The following is a 15,303-nucleotide window of genomic DNA, read 5'->3' as shown; positions in this document are numbered from 1 at the left end:
ATGTTTTTCCATGGTGTCTTCTGCACATGAGATTCTCTCATCTATCTCTAGTATTCTGTTGGTAATGCTTGCATCTATGACCTCTGGTCTTTCTTTTAGGTTTTCTATCTCCAGAGTAGTCTCCTTTTGAGATTTCTTTATTGCTTCTACTTCCATTTTTAGATCCTGGACAGTTTTGTTTAATTCCTTCATCTGTTTGGTTGTGTTTTCTTGCATTTCTTTAAGGGCTTCTACCTGTTTACCTGTGTTCTCCTCAAATTCTTTGAGAGTGTTATTTATGACCTTCTTAAAGTCCTCTAACATCATCATGAGAAGTGATTTTAATTCTGGGTCCTGCTTTTCTGGTGTGATGTGGTGTTCAGGACTTGTTATGGTGGGGGAACTGGGTTCTGGTGGTGCCAAGTAACTTTGGTTTCTGTTGTTTACATTCCTGCCCTTGCCTTTCCCCATTTGGTTAGCTGTAGTTCTACTCACACTCACTGGTTCTGACTGGAGTCTGCCTTTCCATTTATCTTGGTTGTATCAGAACTCCTCGGGGTACGGATGACTGTATGATCCTGAGCTCCAAGTGCTCTGGGTTCAGTGGCTCTTCTAGGATATTTCAGGATATGGAGTCTCCACAGTGGTTGACCAGCTAGGTGTTTGCTGTTCTGAATGTAGTTGCTCCTCTAGGATGCTTCGGGATATGGTGTCCCCTGCTCTGCTGCTCTGCGGGCCATGTCCTCACTAGGATGCCTGCAGCTCTATGGTCCTTGACCTCTCTTGGGTGCTTCTGCAGCTCTGCGGTCTGTGACCTGTGAACTCCCTAGGGTGCCTCTGGACTCAGTTTCCAGAGGGGAGCAGATCAGCTGGGAGACTGCTCGAGTCACTGATATCCGGGCCAGAGGCGGAAGGGGCGTGGTTCTCCGCAGGGGCAGGGTCTGGCTGCCAGGTGCCCTCTGGAAGGCTCTCTACTGCCAGTTGTGCTTCTAAGGCCTAGGGCTGTGGGCGGGTTCTCCTACCTTCTGCTCTGTGATCCGTGCCCTCCCTAGGGTGCCTCGGAACTCAGTTTCCAGAGGGGAGCAGATCAGCTGGGAGGCTGCTCAAGCCACTGGTATCCAGGCCAGAGCTTACTTATTATTTAAATGTCCTTCTGTATGTGATATGCGCGTGATGTATAAATGTGTGTATGCGTGTTTATGTGTGCGGATATGAGCGTGCACATGCCACAACATGCCTGTGGAGGTCAGAGGACAGCCTCATGTGTCAGTGCTCATCTTGTACCTTGTTTGAGGCCATCTACTGTGTATAACCAGGGTCGCTGACCCCCAAGCTTCCAGGCATTCTCCTGTCTTAGCCGCTCATCTTGCTGTAGGCGTGCTAGCATTATGGAGGTGAAAGGGCCATGATTCTAGGTCCCGAAAAGTGTGGGGGTAACACCTTGGGGCTAGGCCAAGGAGGAGTCCCGGGAAGGGAGCATGCAGCAGCAGGTCAGCATGCTAAAGCTCTGGCTTGCCTGAGCCTCTCATCTTTGAGGCTGGCCTGCATTTTCCAATGGTCATAGGCCACGTGTATACCGTGCCACATCTTTGGCTGTCATTTCCCTGACACCCGCCTCCCACAGGCCTACAGTGAGCCATAGAAGCTGTTGATAGTTTAGACACAAGCTGTGCATGCATGGGGAGGGAGTTATGGGACCCTTAATACAGGGCTTAACCATAGAGCCTCCCATTCAAGGCCTCAGACTGGCCAGACAGCCTTGCAGGGATCCCTGCTCAGCAGAGACTTGGAGTAGTGTTAAGAAATGCAGGGGCCAGTGGGACAGGTAGAATGCTCTTGCAAAGGGTGTGGAGGACCTGGGGGACTTTACCAAACTCCTGTTTTCCTGCCATACTTCAGTCCACAGCTGGAGCCCTCAGGGAGTCTTGCTGGACTCATAACACACACCATCAAGTCTTGCTGCTATAGGGCCTCCCCATGCTAATTCATGGCATGTTGACCTGATTAGTGTCATACATCACAATGCTTTTCTGTTTTGTCCCAAAGAATCCAGAGAACAACTGGCAGAAGGTAGACTACATCTTGGAGTTCTGTGAGTGGATGTATTATAAGCAGTTCCCTCTGGACGACGTGTTTGACCACCTGGGTTGGGCAATCGAGATTCTGCTATCCATGAAACCCACTGAAGACTCCCTCGAGCCAGAGCCCAAGAAGGAAGGTGAAGGTGACCATGATAACTTCCCCTGACCTACTATACCGTAGGCCCTACATGGCCTTACAGCAGGACATAGTAGTATTGTTGTTGAGCCACCAATGTCCTCTGATGCAGACATACCTTCATTTTGGCTCACAGCAGTTAGGAGTGGGGAAAGGGACAGAGTAGACAGTGCCAGCACTTGTGTGCCTGCTCAGCATTTAACCCATGAGATAAATGTAGCACATTAAGCTAGCTAGGAAGAAAACAGTAAGCCAGCCTATGGTCTACCATTCTGATTGGTGTGAGGTGGTGGACACTAGCTCGGCACTGAATGGGTACCAAGTCCAAGACCATCAGCCATTTGCTTCCCAGAAAATGAGCCTCCTTGACTCCCAGACTCAGAGAGAGAAGTCTGGGACACAGGAAAGACTGTGTGGAAGGTAGCCCTGCTGCACAAACTCCAGCCCAGGGTAGGCAGCAGTACATCACTAGGTGTCTCATGATGGACAGGGGGCTGGGTCAGAGTTGTAGGTCAGGAAGGCAGCTATCCCTGGGCCTGCAGGAGCCTAATTCAGTTTATGGTCCCAGACTCACTCCCACCATGCTGTACAGGGCAGACCTCCCCTGCCCAGTCTCCCACAGAGAGTACAATGTCTTCAAATCTGGAGACAGTCTCCTTGGACCAGCTTCGAAGTGTGACGCAGTTGGAGGCCCTGGCCCGTGTGCACATCCTGAGGGCCTTGATGGCATCCCCAAGCTCCTCTTCCTATGAAGATGACTGCTTGATGGCCTACGGCTTCTTCAAGCAGATCTTGCAGGTAAGGGAAGGCTGGAGATATGGTGCTAAGCCGGGAAGATCCCTACCACACCTGATCTCCAACCCCTGGGAGCAGACTCTGAAACGCTTGTTGCTGCCGCCTCCTTTGGGAAATCATAATAGCATTTTTTTTTCAAAGAAGTCAGAGCCTTACCAGGTCCTCTGTAAAAAGCCTTTGAGACGCATACAGACAGGTTTTTTCTGCATCATCCACTTCTCTCCCTATGCTGAAAGCCCTGTTGCATCTCTCTGGGCCCTACCACACTCGAGTTCTTGAGACTCCTTGAAGAGAACGTTCGCTAAACCCACCCTACCCACCACAAAAACCTGTACCGACTGACCAGGCTTGCTCCATGCTGGGGGAGCTCCCAGGTTTGACCCTGCCTGAGCAGCACCCTCAGACCTAAGAGCTATCTCCAATTAGGTGCAGAAAGTGGGGGGATACAGGTTCTATTTTCAATGTTCCCAATTTATAATTTCTTCTCCCTCCCCCAACCCCCAGATTTCCTTGACAGAAGGAGTAAAACTAATTCCAGAAAAGAATGTACAAGTAGCTAATTCACAATTGTTATTGACCAAAAGGGAGAAAGAGAAGGAGAAGGAGAAGGAAAAAGAGAAGGTCAAAGAAATGAAGCAGGTGAGTGGTCCTTGTGGTATGTTCCTCACTTGAGGTAGGAGGTGGAGGGTAACGGTCCTGGAGCCTGAACCCCAGGTCCACCACATTCACCTGGGGGGGGGGGGGTCTTAGGATTTCCCCGTTCCTCTGTTTCCCCTTCTGTGAGGCATGCTAACTCCACCCTAGGGCCACAACCTCCAGACTCCATGCTAGAGGCTGGCAGCCTGTCCTCTCCGTGTTGGTCCACAGAGGCATCCATCTCAGGACTCCGTGGTTTACTTTTTTTCCCCTGCAGACTCCAACCCCAGCTTCCAACAAGCCACCTGATGATATCCCCACCAGCATAGGCGAGTGGGCATCCTACTCCTGCTCTGAGGAGCTGCTGTATGTGTTCAAGCAAGACAAGAGCGACTGCACCATTAACTCGTCAAGTTTCCAGAAGCCCGTGAGTAGATCTGAGCAGCCAGGTGCTGGGTCTCTGCCACAGGGATGACAAGCTCAACCTCCCCCCCACCCCTTAGAGCTACAGCTGGCATTTCTCATGCAGATGTCACCACAGAGGGACCCAGGAGACAGGTAGGAGTTTCATAGTGAGTGTGAGAAGGGAGCAGCTTTCCACCTTTCGCACCCACAGCTACAAAGCCCCCCTCTCATCTACATCCCCCCACTGCATCCGTACCCAGGTACCCGTGCTCCAACTTGATACTGCTTCTGCCTGCTAGCATAGCCCCGGTGAACAAGTCTTCACAAACTAGGCAGCCATGACCATAAGAATCACAGTATCAGTAGATACTCTGGATACTTCATGACACCCCATCTCTGGCACCAAGTCCACACGGTCCTCTCTAGCAAGCCCAGCTCTTGTGGATATCTCCAAGATTACACACTTTGGCTATCCCCTGGGCAGAGCCTCAATCTGGTCCCTTTTGACACAAAGTCACATGCAAAAGTTCCATGTATTAAGACCCCATGTCCTTAGGAGTCCATAGTTCTGCCCACTTTCTTCTGCCTGGTTGGGGCTTCATGAGATTGGAACTGTTTGGCCTATTTCTCCTGGTCAGTGGGTTGGTGGGCTTTGCCCATGTTGTTTGGGGACAGCTATGTTAGACCCTTCCAATGCTGCAATGTCTACTAAAGTAATCAGGCCTTGGTGTGCTTGTGCACACCTGCTAATGGACATAGTGTTTGTGGCTTTTGCAAAGGAACCATCCGTGAACACTGGTGTCCACATTTCTGGACCACGATGCAGGGAACTTTCCAGTGATGGTGAACATTGCCAGTTGGCAAATCGCATCCCAGGGATGCTGTGCTGACTTCCATCCCTGTCCCTGGTGAGAGAGCTCCTGCTGTCCACATCCTTGCCACCCAGTGCTAGTATGCATGCGATAGCACCTCCCACATTGGGTGTCCTGTTAGCATGCCCTCTGCCAGCACACTACTGTAATTTAGCACATTTTCTGTTTTTCTTATGGAATTGAAGAAACACACAGGCCTGTTCTGAGAGGGACGCTCTGCCAGGTCTGTAAACAGCTGGTCACTTTGTGAACCCTTTCCTCCCGTGATGGGGTTTTCCGTGTAGAAATGTTAACGTTAGTGTTATGAAAATTAGAAATCTTTTCCTCCATGACCAGTGCTTTCTCGTGTCCTTTTTTTAAAAGATGGTTTCTTTTTCTGAGGTCTTAGATAGTACTCTCCAGTAGTCCCACACAAGGTACAAATAATCTCCACCTGTATAGCCTACCCAGATTTAGATCTAGTGCGTCTCACATGATCTGTGTGTACAGGGGTTAGGAGCCACCAAGCCTTGACACTAAGCCTAGGCAGTGTGGCCATGAGCCAGGCCACCATCGTCCTCCAGATCTCAGTCCTGTGTTTTTCTGCATCCTGTTTGCTATCCAAGCACCAGCACAACTCACAATCAACATAGTTCATGTAACGTCTCCAACATCCCAACACCAAGCCCAACGCCACTGGGGGTATTAGCTGGGTTTTTTTTTTTCTAGACACCCAGTTGTATGCATACACAAAAATCATCAGTTTTAATTAGAAAAAATTAAACAGAATATGAAATTAATGAATTAATGGACGTGTCTCTTGTGTGGATCTTTAACCATCCTCTGGTGCTGACAACCGAAGCAAACCTTGTAATGATAGATAGGGAAGAGAGCATTCCACAAATGTGTTGAAGACCGGCTGAGTGCTGGGCACTGTGCCAGGCAAAGTGGAGCGTATTTGTTAACCTTTCTTGCCACTGTGACCAAAATGCCTGAGAAAAGCAACTTAAAGGAGAAAGCATTTATTTTGGCTCACAGTTTGGGAGGTGTGGTCTATCCTGGTGGGGAAGTCACATCAGCAGGAACCTGAGGCAGCTCTTCACAATCCACTGGCATTCAGGAAGCAAAGAGCGATGAATGGTCATGCCAACCGAGCCTTCTCTTCATTATGCGGTTCAGGGCCCTAGTCCACATTTAGTGTGGGTCTTCTCACCTCTATTAACCTCGTCAAGATAACCCTTTACAAAAGAAACCCAGAGTCTCTAAACTAGTCTAGTCTCTCATAAGCAATGCCCAGAGACTTGTCTCTTAGGCGATCCTAGATTGAATCAAGTTGACAGTCACTATTAACCATCATACTAGGGGACTAGTGTGCAACCCCTGCCTGTGACCACACCTGTTTGCCATGTGCTTACACAGACGTACAGTTTGTACTACATAGACCATTTGGCCAAAGCCCTGCAGAAGATGTTCCTTCATGAGCTCAGCATCCCGATCCTGCAGCTGGGTGTGCTCATTGCAGATGCTGTGGTGGAGAGCAAGAGCCTTGCAGACCTCTACCACTTGCGGTCGGTATACCTCCTTTCCCTGCAGTGGTGAACGTAGCAGCTATGTCTAAAAATCTAAAAACAAACAGAACCTTAGATTTTAATTCTGTAGCTGATTGTGTAAATAGTAAATCCCTAAGACACCCAAACATTGGAATGGTATCTTTATTTTAAAATTGTACCTGATCCTGTAACCCTGATCCTTAGAGGACACCTTGTCTTAAGGAAATGAACACCGAGGTATTTAAGGACCAAGGGACATTGTACTTCTCACCAAGGGTCTAGGAAAAGGAGAAATGGAGGAGAGAGTGGTAAAGAGGACAGGGCTCTCTCTGGGGAGGAGAAACACACAGATAATGCTTGAGCATGTTTGCATGACTATGTCCAAAGGAAGTGCTTTAAACAAAACCTGCATGTCCTGTTCGAAGCTATGGCAGAGGTTGGCAGAGCCCAGCAGGGCACCTGACTATTACCTCTGACAGTGCCCCAAAATGTACACATAGTGCATAAAACATGTGAGTGAATGCCAGAGAAAATTGTCACCTGAAGTTATATAGAACCCCCGAGCAGGTTTAGCTTTAAAAAGAAAAAAGAAAAATCTAAAAAACCCTGCAACACTGAAGTGCACATTTTTAGTTTAGCCACTCCGATCAAACGCAACAAATCCTGCCCCGCTTCCTTTGGGCAGCATCCTCTGAGACAGCTCCTCCTCTCCCGCTCCCCACCCCCAACCCTTCAGACTTTTACAGGTGTGCTCTGATCTGAGGCTGCACTACGCAGCAACTCATCATGAAGAGGTGATTGGACAGGCGTACTTCGGGGACATGGAGCAGGCCAGGTGTGTGCAGCACTTGCTCCTGGGTGTGAGACCCCACCCCCCTTCCAGCAAGGTACAATCCAGAGGTTGTAAAGGACAGCTCTGAGGAAACCCTCGGTTGGCTGTGTCTCTCCTCTCAGTTCCAGGACCATTGTGGCTACTGGCTCCTCAATCTGGTGCCTGGAGGTGCCCGGGGGCAATTTCTACTGAGCAACATCTAGGAGGGCAGTGCATAGAGAAACGTGTGGGTCTCCTGCATGGTTTTCATGACAGGTTTGGGGCCTGCAGGTGGGCAGCCCTGCAGGTGGGCAGCCCTGCAGGCATGTGGCTCTGCAGGTGGAGACTCTGAAGGTGGGTGGCTCTGCAGGTGGGCTCTGGAGGAAGAAGGATGACTCAGACTGACAAAGAAGGGTTTGTGCCAATGATGATACCAGGGTTGGGGATCCAGAGAAGCTTCAGTTCCAAGTGCCTGTAGTCAGAGAGTTCTGGGCAGTTGGTGTGAGCAAGATCTATGAAGTGTCAGCACTGGGGTAGAAATGTTGGATGCCCTGACAGCAAGAACATTAGTGTGACCAAGAATTTGTCCAGACTGGGCTAAACACTGTGGTGCCCTGGCCCACTTCCCAGTGGACTACTCTGGATGTGGTTTGGTGGTTGACTCGGGTCTGTCTGGGGTAGGTGGTGAGGGAGAAGGAGGGCCCATGGGTGGAGGAGCCACCCTGTACACTAAGCAGTTTTCCCTTTCTGAAGAGGTTGCCAGAGGCAGGTCTGCTCTACACAAATTAAGCTTGAGAAGCTCGTTAAATGACATAGCAGCTTGTCAGACAGTCACAGAGAGAACAGGCTGCAGGGTTCAGTTCTGGGAACCAGACTGCTGCCCAGCTAGAGACTGGTTTGGTTTGTATAGACATGTGTGAAACATGGCTTCTCTTGGCTGGGTTAACTTATATTTCTTTGCCCATAAGTGAGACTGCCCATTGTTACCAGCCACTGTAAATCTTCTGTTACATGATGCTGTTTCACTTCAACTAGCTGCAGAAAAGAGATTGCATTTAAAAAAGAGAAGACCAAGGAACCTGTGGTGGAAGACAGTCTGCCAGCCCTGCATGAGCAGCTGGCCCCATCACACTCCGAAGAGGTGAAGCCACTGATAGCACAAGACAAGGTAGGCTAACACTGCTTCGTGGGATCCGTTTAGCCCAGAGGTGACACTGACTCAGCCCAGCACTGCCCCGGGGGATCCATAGACTAGAGGTGGTATTGACTTAGCCTGGCATTGCCATGGTGGAATCCATGATCCAGAGGTGACACTGACCCAGCATGGCTCTGCCACAGCAGGATCTGAAACCCAGAGATGACATAAACTTGGCTTTCATGTAGGATTGCCCCAAGAGTCAGCAAGCCAGAGTAGATTTGTGAAGTGCTTACTGCATACACTTAAGTATGGGAGACTCAGAGACCAGTTCATGTCTGTCCCTCCCTGAACCCCTGGATTTTCTCAGGGGAGGCAAAAGTATATGTAAAACAGGTCACCTGGGGCCTGAGTATCAACTTAAAGAATCAGCTGGCTAGAGAGGAGTGTAGCTAGTGTTTACCAGTGATTCGGGGCCTGGGTTCAGGCAAGAGGTGCTAAAAGGAGAGAGGCTCTCTGTGGAGGAGAGTCCATCTAAGAGGGTCTGGCTTGACTCTTGAAGCCCCTGCTGTCTCCTCACCAACTGAATGTCCCCTTCAGCCTGTGAACAGGGGAGATCGTAGCCATCACAGAGAACCTTGGTTCCTCAGAGTGCTGGCTCTGTTTGTGAGCCCATTAAAGTCAGCACCTGGAGTGTGGTGAAATGTGCTTGACGTGGGGTTTGTTAATGGGACCTGAACGCTGAACAGCCAAGGATCGATCCTGCACTTTGTTCAGCTTCGAGGACCCAGTGACCCATCCACAATGGAGGTGGGGTATGCTGATGGGCACACTGGGAAAGGAGAAAAAAAGCACAGCTGTACACAAAGGCAGGCCTGCCAGCCTCACAACGCTTCCCAGCTCAGTTCACAGAGGGGATGCTGGTCTGCCAAGCCAGGTAGCTCAGCAGCTGCTATAACCAGTAGTGGGAGAGTTGGAGTAAGTAAAGAGACACCAAAGGTCCCAAAGGCTTGGGGTGTGTCATAAGCTAGACAAGCAGAGGCTGAAGGCATGCTAGGGACATCCCTGTGGCCATGTACCCTGTGGGACGCACACTGGGCACAAAGCATCTTAGGGTCATGGTATCTCGTAGATTTTGAAGATAAATGGAGATACTGGCAAGGGGCTGGATGGGACATCCTACCCACAGCTGTGGATGCTCAAAGGGGAGGTCCTGCTGGAGTTGGAGCTGCACCAACCAGCCCGGCTGCTCCTGTCTGAGGCCCAACAGGCTTTCCAGGTAAGGCATCTCGCCTATTTCCACTGAAGCCATCTTGACCTGGGCCTGAACTCTTCAGATGTATCCTTACTCCTCATCGGAGGACTTCAGGGCCATCTGTGGCTTCTCAGAGTCTCCACTGAGTTCCCCCAAAAGACTTGAGCTAGCATTCCTTCATAGAGCACTGCTCAGAGCCCAGCTCTCTATCGACTTGGGAGCATTGGCCACTCTTCTCTGGCAATGGCCACACTTCTCTGGCATTGGCCACTCTTCTCTGGGTAGCTGCCTACTAGAGGAACTTGCACCCAGATCTGGGACCAAGTGCCCACTCCCTCCCTAAATTGCCCCTTTGTGTCTCAACCCTAGAAGTTCCAAACTACACCTGGCAGGGCTTTTCTATCCTGGACTGTGTCCCCAGCGGACAGCTGACCTTGGACAGTGTGGACGGAAGAAGCTGTTTGTGTTGTCTGCTCTAATGATGCCATTCTCCCAAGTTCCAATCTTCATAGTTCCACCAAACCCCTTCAGACAGACTTAGAGTTGCCTTCAGTGGGTCGATGAGGTCACGGCCCTGACACAACCAGCCTGTGGCTTGGTCTGAGCCATTTAAGGAAAAGATGAAGATCCAGCAATGATGGGAAAATCAGTGACCCCAGAAAGCTGTGAGCCCAGGCTTTGGCCCATACAGTGAGAGCAGGGATTCAGGTTCCAGAGAGGGGACAGGTACGCAAGTAGTAAGGTTGGGACAGAAATGTGCAGGTGCTGGGGTACAGCTGTGTAGATGTCAAGGATGAGACAAAGGTGCAGGTGCCAGCGATGGGACAAGTGTATTGAAGAGGGAAGAGAAGTGCAGGTTTCAACAAAGGGACTGGGAAGACAGTAGGGAAGGGAAAGATGTAGAGGGATAGGGAGGGAACAAGTATGTAGGTAAAGTGAGCAGAGAGAAACCCTGTACAGGCTGGCCCCTGTGACTCCCAGGGCACACTTTCCACTTCTGAGGACTCCACTCCCGTGTAGTGGCCATACCAACCTGAGTGGAGCTAACTGCCCACCACCATCACATCCTATGCATCCCTCTCTTTAGGAGCTAGGCTATACCTGTGCAGAAGCACAGTGCCTGGTGCTTCTAGCAGAATTGGCCAACAAGGAAAAGAACCATGGGCAGGCTATGCTCATGATTGAGAGGGCCCAGCAGCTAGGTGGAGCTGAGGAGTTCTGGTACAATTCAACCCTGACTCTGGCTGAGGCAATCTTATCCTCCGAAGATGATGGAAAAGAAATCTCGGTGAGTTGGGGTAGTCAGTGGACAACATGGGGATACATATCATGGGGAGGGGTATGTGCTAAGATCTGACCAGTGACATGGTAACATGTGATCACTATGCCCAGGTTTGCAGCCTGTTTGAGAAACTCATAGATACTTTCAGAACCCTCCAGAACGAAAGGCCGAACCGAGTCTCCCTGCTGGAATTCTTCATCATGGAGCTAGAGGCCAGGTAATGGTGCCAGATGCACCAAATCTGTGGCCACTTCTACCACACATTTTCTCTCATGTTACACACGTCAAACCCAGGAAGGCTCAGGACTATGAGTTCATCCCCTGCTCTGTGCAGCTCACATGTCTGTGTGTCCCCGCAGGTCCCTCTGGGATCAGACCTTCCTTCCACTATGTGCCTCAGAGGAGCTGTGGGCTCCCTTCCAACCAGCCCACACTTCCACAGTGCCTTTCCTATGGCTCCTGGAGCCTCTGAGCTTTGCCCCCTCGTGGAAGGCTGTCAGGAAAGCCCTCTTCTTCCACACACATCACTCAAAGCCCTCTTCTTCCACACACATCACTCATAGTCTTCAAGGCCCTTTTCCAGAGACCTTCTGAGCTCACTGACCACAGATGCAGGGGTCCTTTCTTTGCTCTTGCTTCTGACTCCTCTCTGGGAAGGGCTGTGAGCACTGTGCCTCATCAACTGGTCCCGATTTGAGTCTCATTTCATCAATGGTTTTCCATGGGCAGATCTGATACCTGGCGGCGCTGGTTAGATTGTAGCTTTATTGATCCAGGGCCCTGGCTGCACTACATCCATCTTGGTGCGGGCAGTGTTGGTATTTGATTCAGTGTCCCTGGGTGGACCCTGGGCAGAAGGAGGGTCACTGTGGTCTTGGGTTTTTGAATCTGGTGGGCAAAGCTTCAAGCCCACAATCCTGAGGACACACTTGTCTAGCAGGTGTGTGAAACTTCATATCGGATTTGCCTGCGACCTGATTGGCAAGGAACTTAAGTCGTACCCAATTTTGCTGAGAGAACTAGAAGATCACCTGTTGGAAGTTGAAGAAAACTTTATATATGGTGGCTACCACAAAAATTATGTTGATTTAAAACTGGAGCATGCAAGGATAAAGAGGTAAGGGTGTCACCACACTCCACCCATGCCACTAGAGCTGCCTGAGGGCCTGCCTCCTGAGTAGGATCTACTTCTGAGCTCTCCCAGCTAGCCTCTGCTCGTCCTCAGCCTCAAAGATAGCTAATCCCAACTCCCTGCCCAATTTCCTCCCTGCTAACCCATAACTGCCCATCCTGCAGGGTCCCCAGCACCTGCTCCTGCTGCTACTACAGTTGTGCATCCCAGTGAGCATGCAGCTCTCCTCCCACTTCAGCCCCCGACGCTCCTCACAGTGCCTATGCCTGCCCCAGACACCCACAAGCCTCTTACACATGATGCCTTTAGGATCAGCCAACACCCAGGTCGCATCCATTACTGCAGGTGTACTGTAGCAGCCACTGTGGGCCACCAAGAAGGGAGCAAAATAGATACCTGAGGAGACAGGTGGAAACTGGGACATTGCTTCATCAGACACCTTTCAGGCAGAGATCCCTCGTAAATGAAACTTTGCACTGCACACACTGTGCCATTCTAATTGTTCAGTATCTTGTTCTAAAATGTATTTAGAGGACTGGGGAGATGGCTCAGTTGTCGAGCCACTTGCTTGCAAGTACAAGGACTTGAGTTCAACCCCCAAACCCATGTAAAGAAGCCAGGTAGTGTGGAGTATATCTGTAATGCTGGCACTGGGGACACAGAGACAAGCTGATATCTGGGGATTGCTGACTAGACAGTCTAGCCTAGTTGGTGGGTTCTAGGCCAGTGAGAAATCCTGTCTCCAAAGAAAGGTAGACAGCACCTGAGGAACAGTACCTGGGTTGATCTTTGACCTCCACATGTACACATGTGTACCTGTGCACATAAATGAACAACTCTACCAGCACATTGAAAATGAATACAATGTATTAAAAATACCTTCATGTGTAAAACATTTAACTGCAAAATTTTTAAGTACTAATAAAATGTCTAGCGTAATTATGTGAAAGTTATATATTACATATATATTAATCAGTATAACATATATGAATACAATATATTATTTGGCTTTTGAATCTTTGTTCTAAACCCTACTTTTATATTGTATAAAGGTTATGTGCTGAAAAGGAAAAAGATGAGGAACAAAAGACTGCCTACTATCTGGAGATGTACTCACTGTCCCAGAAAGCTATAGCTGAGGAAGAGGAACTATTTCACAGAATCCAGGCGATATTGTCCCTTCAAGATGTGAGTTTGGGCCTACATACCCCAGTCATTCTGTGTACCTGACAGCACTGCCTGACAGATCTGATTTTAAGACAAAACCAGCCAGGCACAGTGTGCCACACTTGTAATCCTGGCACTTGGGAAGCCAAGGCAGGAGTATGCAGAGTTCCAGGCTAGCCTAGCCCAGTGAGAGCCAATCCTATAAAACCACACACACACACACACACACACACACACACACACCACTATATATTTTCATACATATATAAATCAATATACATTTTCACAAAACCCATATAAAGAAGAACTGGGAACATAGTTCAGTCAAGAAATTGCATATGTTCTCTGGGCCTACTGGGCCTCTGTCTTTTCCACTTTGAACCTCAGCACCCTCCTACCAAACATGCCCAGAAGCTGGAAATACTCTTGTATAGAAGAGAAGTTTATCCTTTACCCCTAGAACCATATAACAAAAAGAAGAATCCATATAACAAAAAGAAGTAGATATGATGGCTTGGGCTTATAACCCCAGCACTGAAAAGGCGATGGCATATCCCTGGGCTCACCAGCTAGGCATCGGGTACACTTGGCAAGGTCCAAACCAGGAAGAAACGGTGTCTCAAAAAAAAAAAAAAAAAAAAAAAAAAAAAAGTAGATGGTTCCTGAAGAACACCACCTGAGGCTGTCCACTGGCCTCCACATGAATGGGCTCACACATTTGCACTGAGCATGCACACACATACACAGACACATGCACACACAGGCACACACATGCACACACAAAAAACATTTTTAAAAAACAGACAAAATATACAAAACAAGGATTTTCCAAATGTCATACATCAACCGCCAATTAGTGATCTCCAAGCTTAAGTTCCAGCTAGTTGTGGCTACAGAGATGGAACCAGGTTAGAGCCAAGATGAGTCAAGGATATCAGGTCCTAAGAGACTAGGGAGAAGGAGGCAAAATGAATCCCCACAAAGAGGAGTGCTGCCCACAGATGTCTAGAGGACAGCCAAGAGTTCCCATCTAAAGACTGTCACCTGTTCCTGACAGAAGGAAGCTGCCCAAGGATGGGGAAAACCAGCCTGGAAGGATTACAGGAAGTCCATTGGTGCTTATTGGCAGTCATGGGGTGGTAGGGAGAAGGCTCCATGACTTTGAGGTGATGGACAGAGTGCACAGAGAGCCTGACCTCAGAACTTGGCATTAAGTAAGGAAGTGAGCCCAACTATGATGCCTACAAGAAAGCCATTGTGAACATAAAGACAAAGAAAGATAGAATTAAAGTAAATTTCTGGAAGCAATATTCCATACTAATAGTGATCAAAACGATAGCCAGACTGTGGGTGTTAGCTTCAAGCAACCAGGCTTTCTAGCAAACATTACCAGGAATGATAATATTCATCTCATAGTGTATCCTAGCCAAGTGAGAAGAAAGGTAACCTAAATGCAGTATCATATTAAGAGAGTTCTAAAATACTTAAGAACCAAACACGGATCTTAAAAAACTGCTAAATATATTAGAGCCAACAATTTTAGTATCCCACTCTTTAATTATAATAATAGACATTTTATTTCAATGTTTCACTGAGCAACAATGGGATAACACTTTCACACCACACGTGTGGAATGTCTTCTGACACAGGCCATACTCTGAACCATAAGACAAGTCTCAATAAATTTGATCATACAGAGGATATATTAGTCCCCACGTGTAATTATATTGGGCATCAAAACCAGAAAGTAGATTAGAAAAGTCCACAGACACAGAAGACAGACAAATGGCTTCTGGGGGACAAGGTGAGGAATAAGGAATGGCTGCTAGCGTATGGATTTCCTTGAAGCATGGTGACAGTGTTTGGGAGCTGGACCAACCATGACTGCACCACACTGCAGACTCATCATGCGCTGCTGAACTTTGCATGCTTTGAGTTTTTAGATCTATTTATTTTCTTTTATGTCTATGAGAGCTTTTCCTGTAAGTATGTATGTGCACTGTGTGCATGCCTGGTGTCTATGTGGGTCAGAAGGGATGTCAGATCCCTTGGAACTGGAGTGACAGATGGTTGTGAACCACTACATGG

General features: G+C 48.8%; 1 protein-coding gene across 7 annotated transcripts in view; it reads left to right on the top strand.

Annotated features, from left to right (window-relative positions):
- Positions 1 to 15,303, top strand: part of Cfap46 (cilia and flagella associated protein 46) — an 89,344-nt gene that overhangs the window by 48,941 nt on the left and 25,100 nt on the right. For 5 of the 7 annotated variants that reach the window (XR_013103731.1, XM_076912682.1, XM_076912700.1 and 2 more), the window contains exons 28-39: positions 2,026 to 2,203; positions 2,789 to 2,994; positions 3,496 to 3,630; positions 3,905 to 4,054; positions 6,303 to 6,451; positions 7,170 to 7,268; positions 8,280 to 8,412; positions 9,512 to 9,658; positions 10,722 to 10,922; positions 11,027 to 11,133; positions 11,857 to 12,033; positions 13,101 to 13,236. Coding sequence is in view for 6 of the 7 variants with exons in the window: in XM_076912682.1 (XP_076768797.1) it covers positions 2,026 to 2,203; positions 2,789 to 2,994; positions 3,496 to 3,630; positions 3,905 to 4,054; positions 6,303 to 6,451; positions 7,170 to 7,268; positions 8,280 to 8,412; positions 9,512 to 9,658; positions 10,722 to 10,922; positions 11,027 to 11,133; positions 11,857 to 12,033; positions 13,101 to 13,236 (1,818 nt within the window). In the remaining variant the exon portion in view is untranslated. The remainder of the gene's footprint in view (positions 1 to 2,025; positions 2,204 to 2,788; positions 2,995 to 3,495; positions 3,631 to 3,904; positions 4,055 to 6,302; positions 6,452 to 7,169; positions 7,269 to 8,279; positions 8,413 to 9,511; positions 9,659 to 10,721; positions 10,923 to 11,026; positions 11,134 to 11,856; positions 12,034 to 13,100; positions 13,237 to 15,303) is intronic. The other 2 variants (XM_076912692.1, XM_076912674.1) reach the window with 1 other exon arrangement.

The sequence above is a fragment of the Arvicanthis niloticus genome, chromosome 1, assembly GCF_011762505.2.
Source record: "Arvicanthis niloticus isolate mArvNil1 chromosome 1, mArvNil1.pat.X, whole genome shotgun sequence".
NCBI lineage: Eukaryota > Metazoa > Chordata > Mammalia > Rodentia > Muridae > Arvicanthis > Arvicanthis niloticus.
The sequence above is the reverse complement of the archived record's forward strand: the minus strand, read 5'-3'. Positions and strand labels throughout refer to the sequence as shown.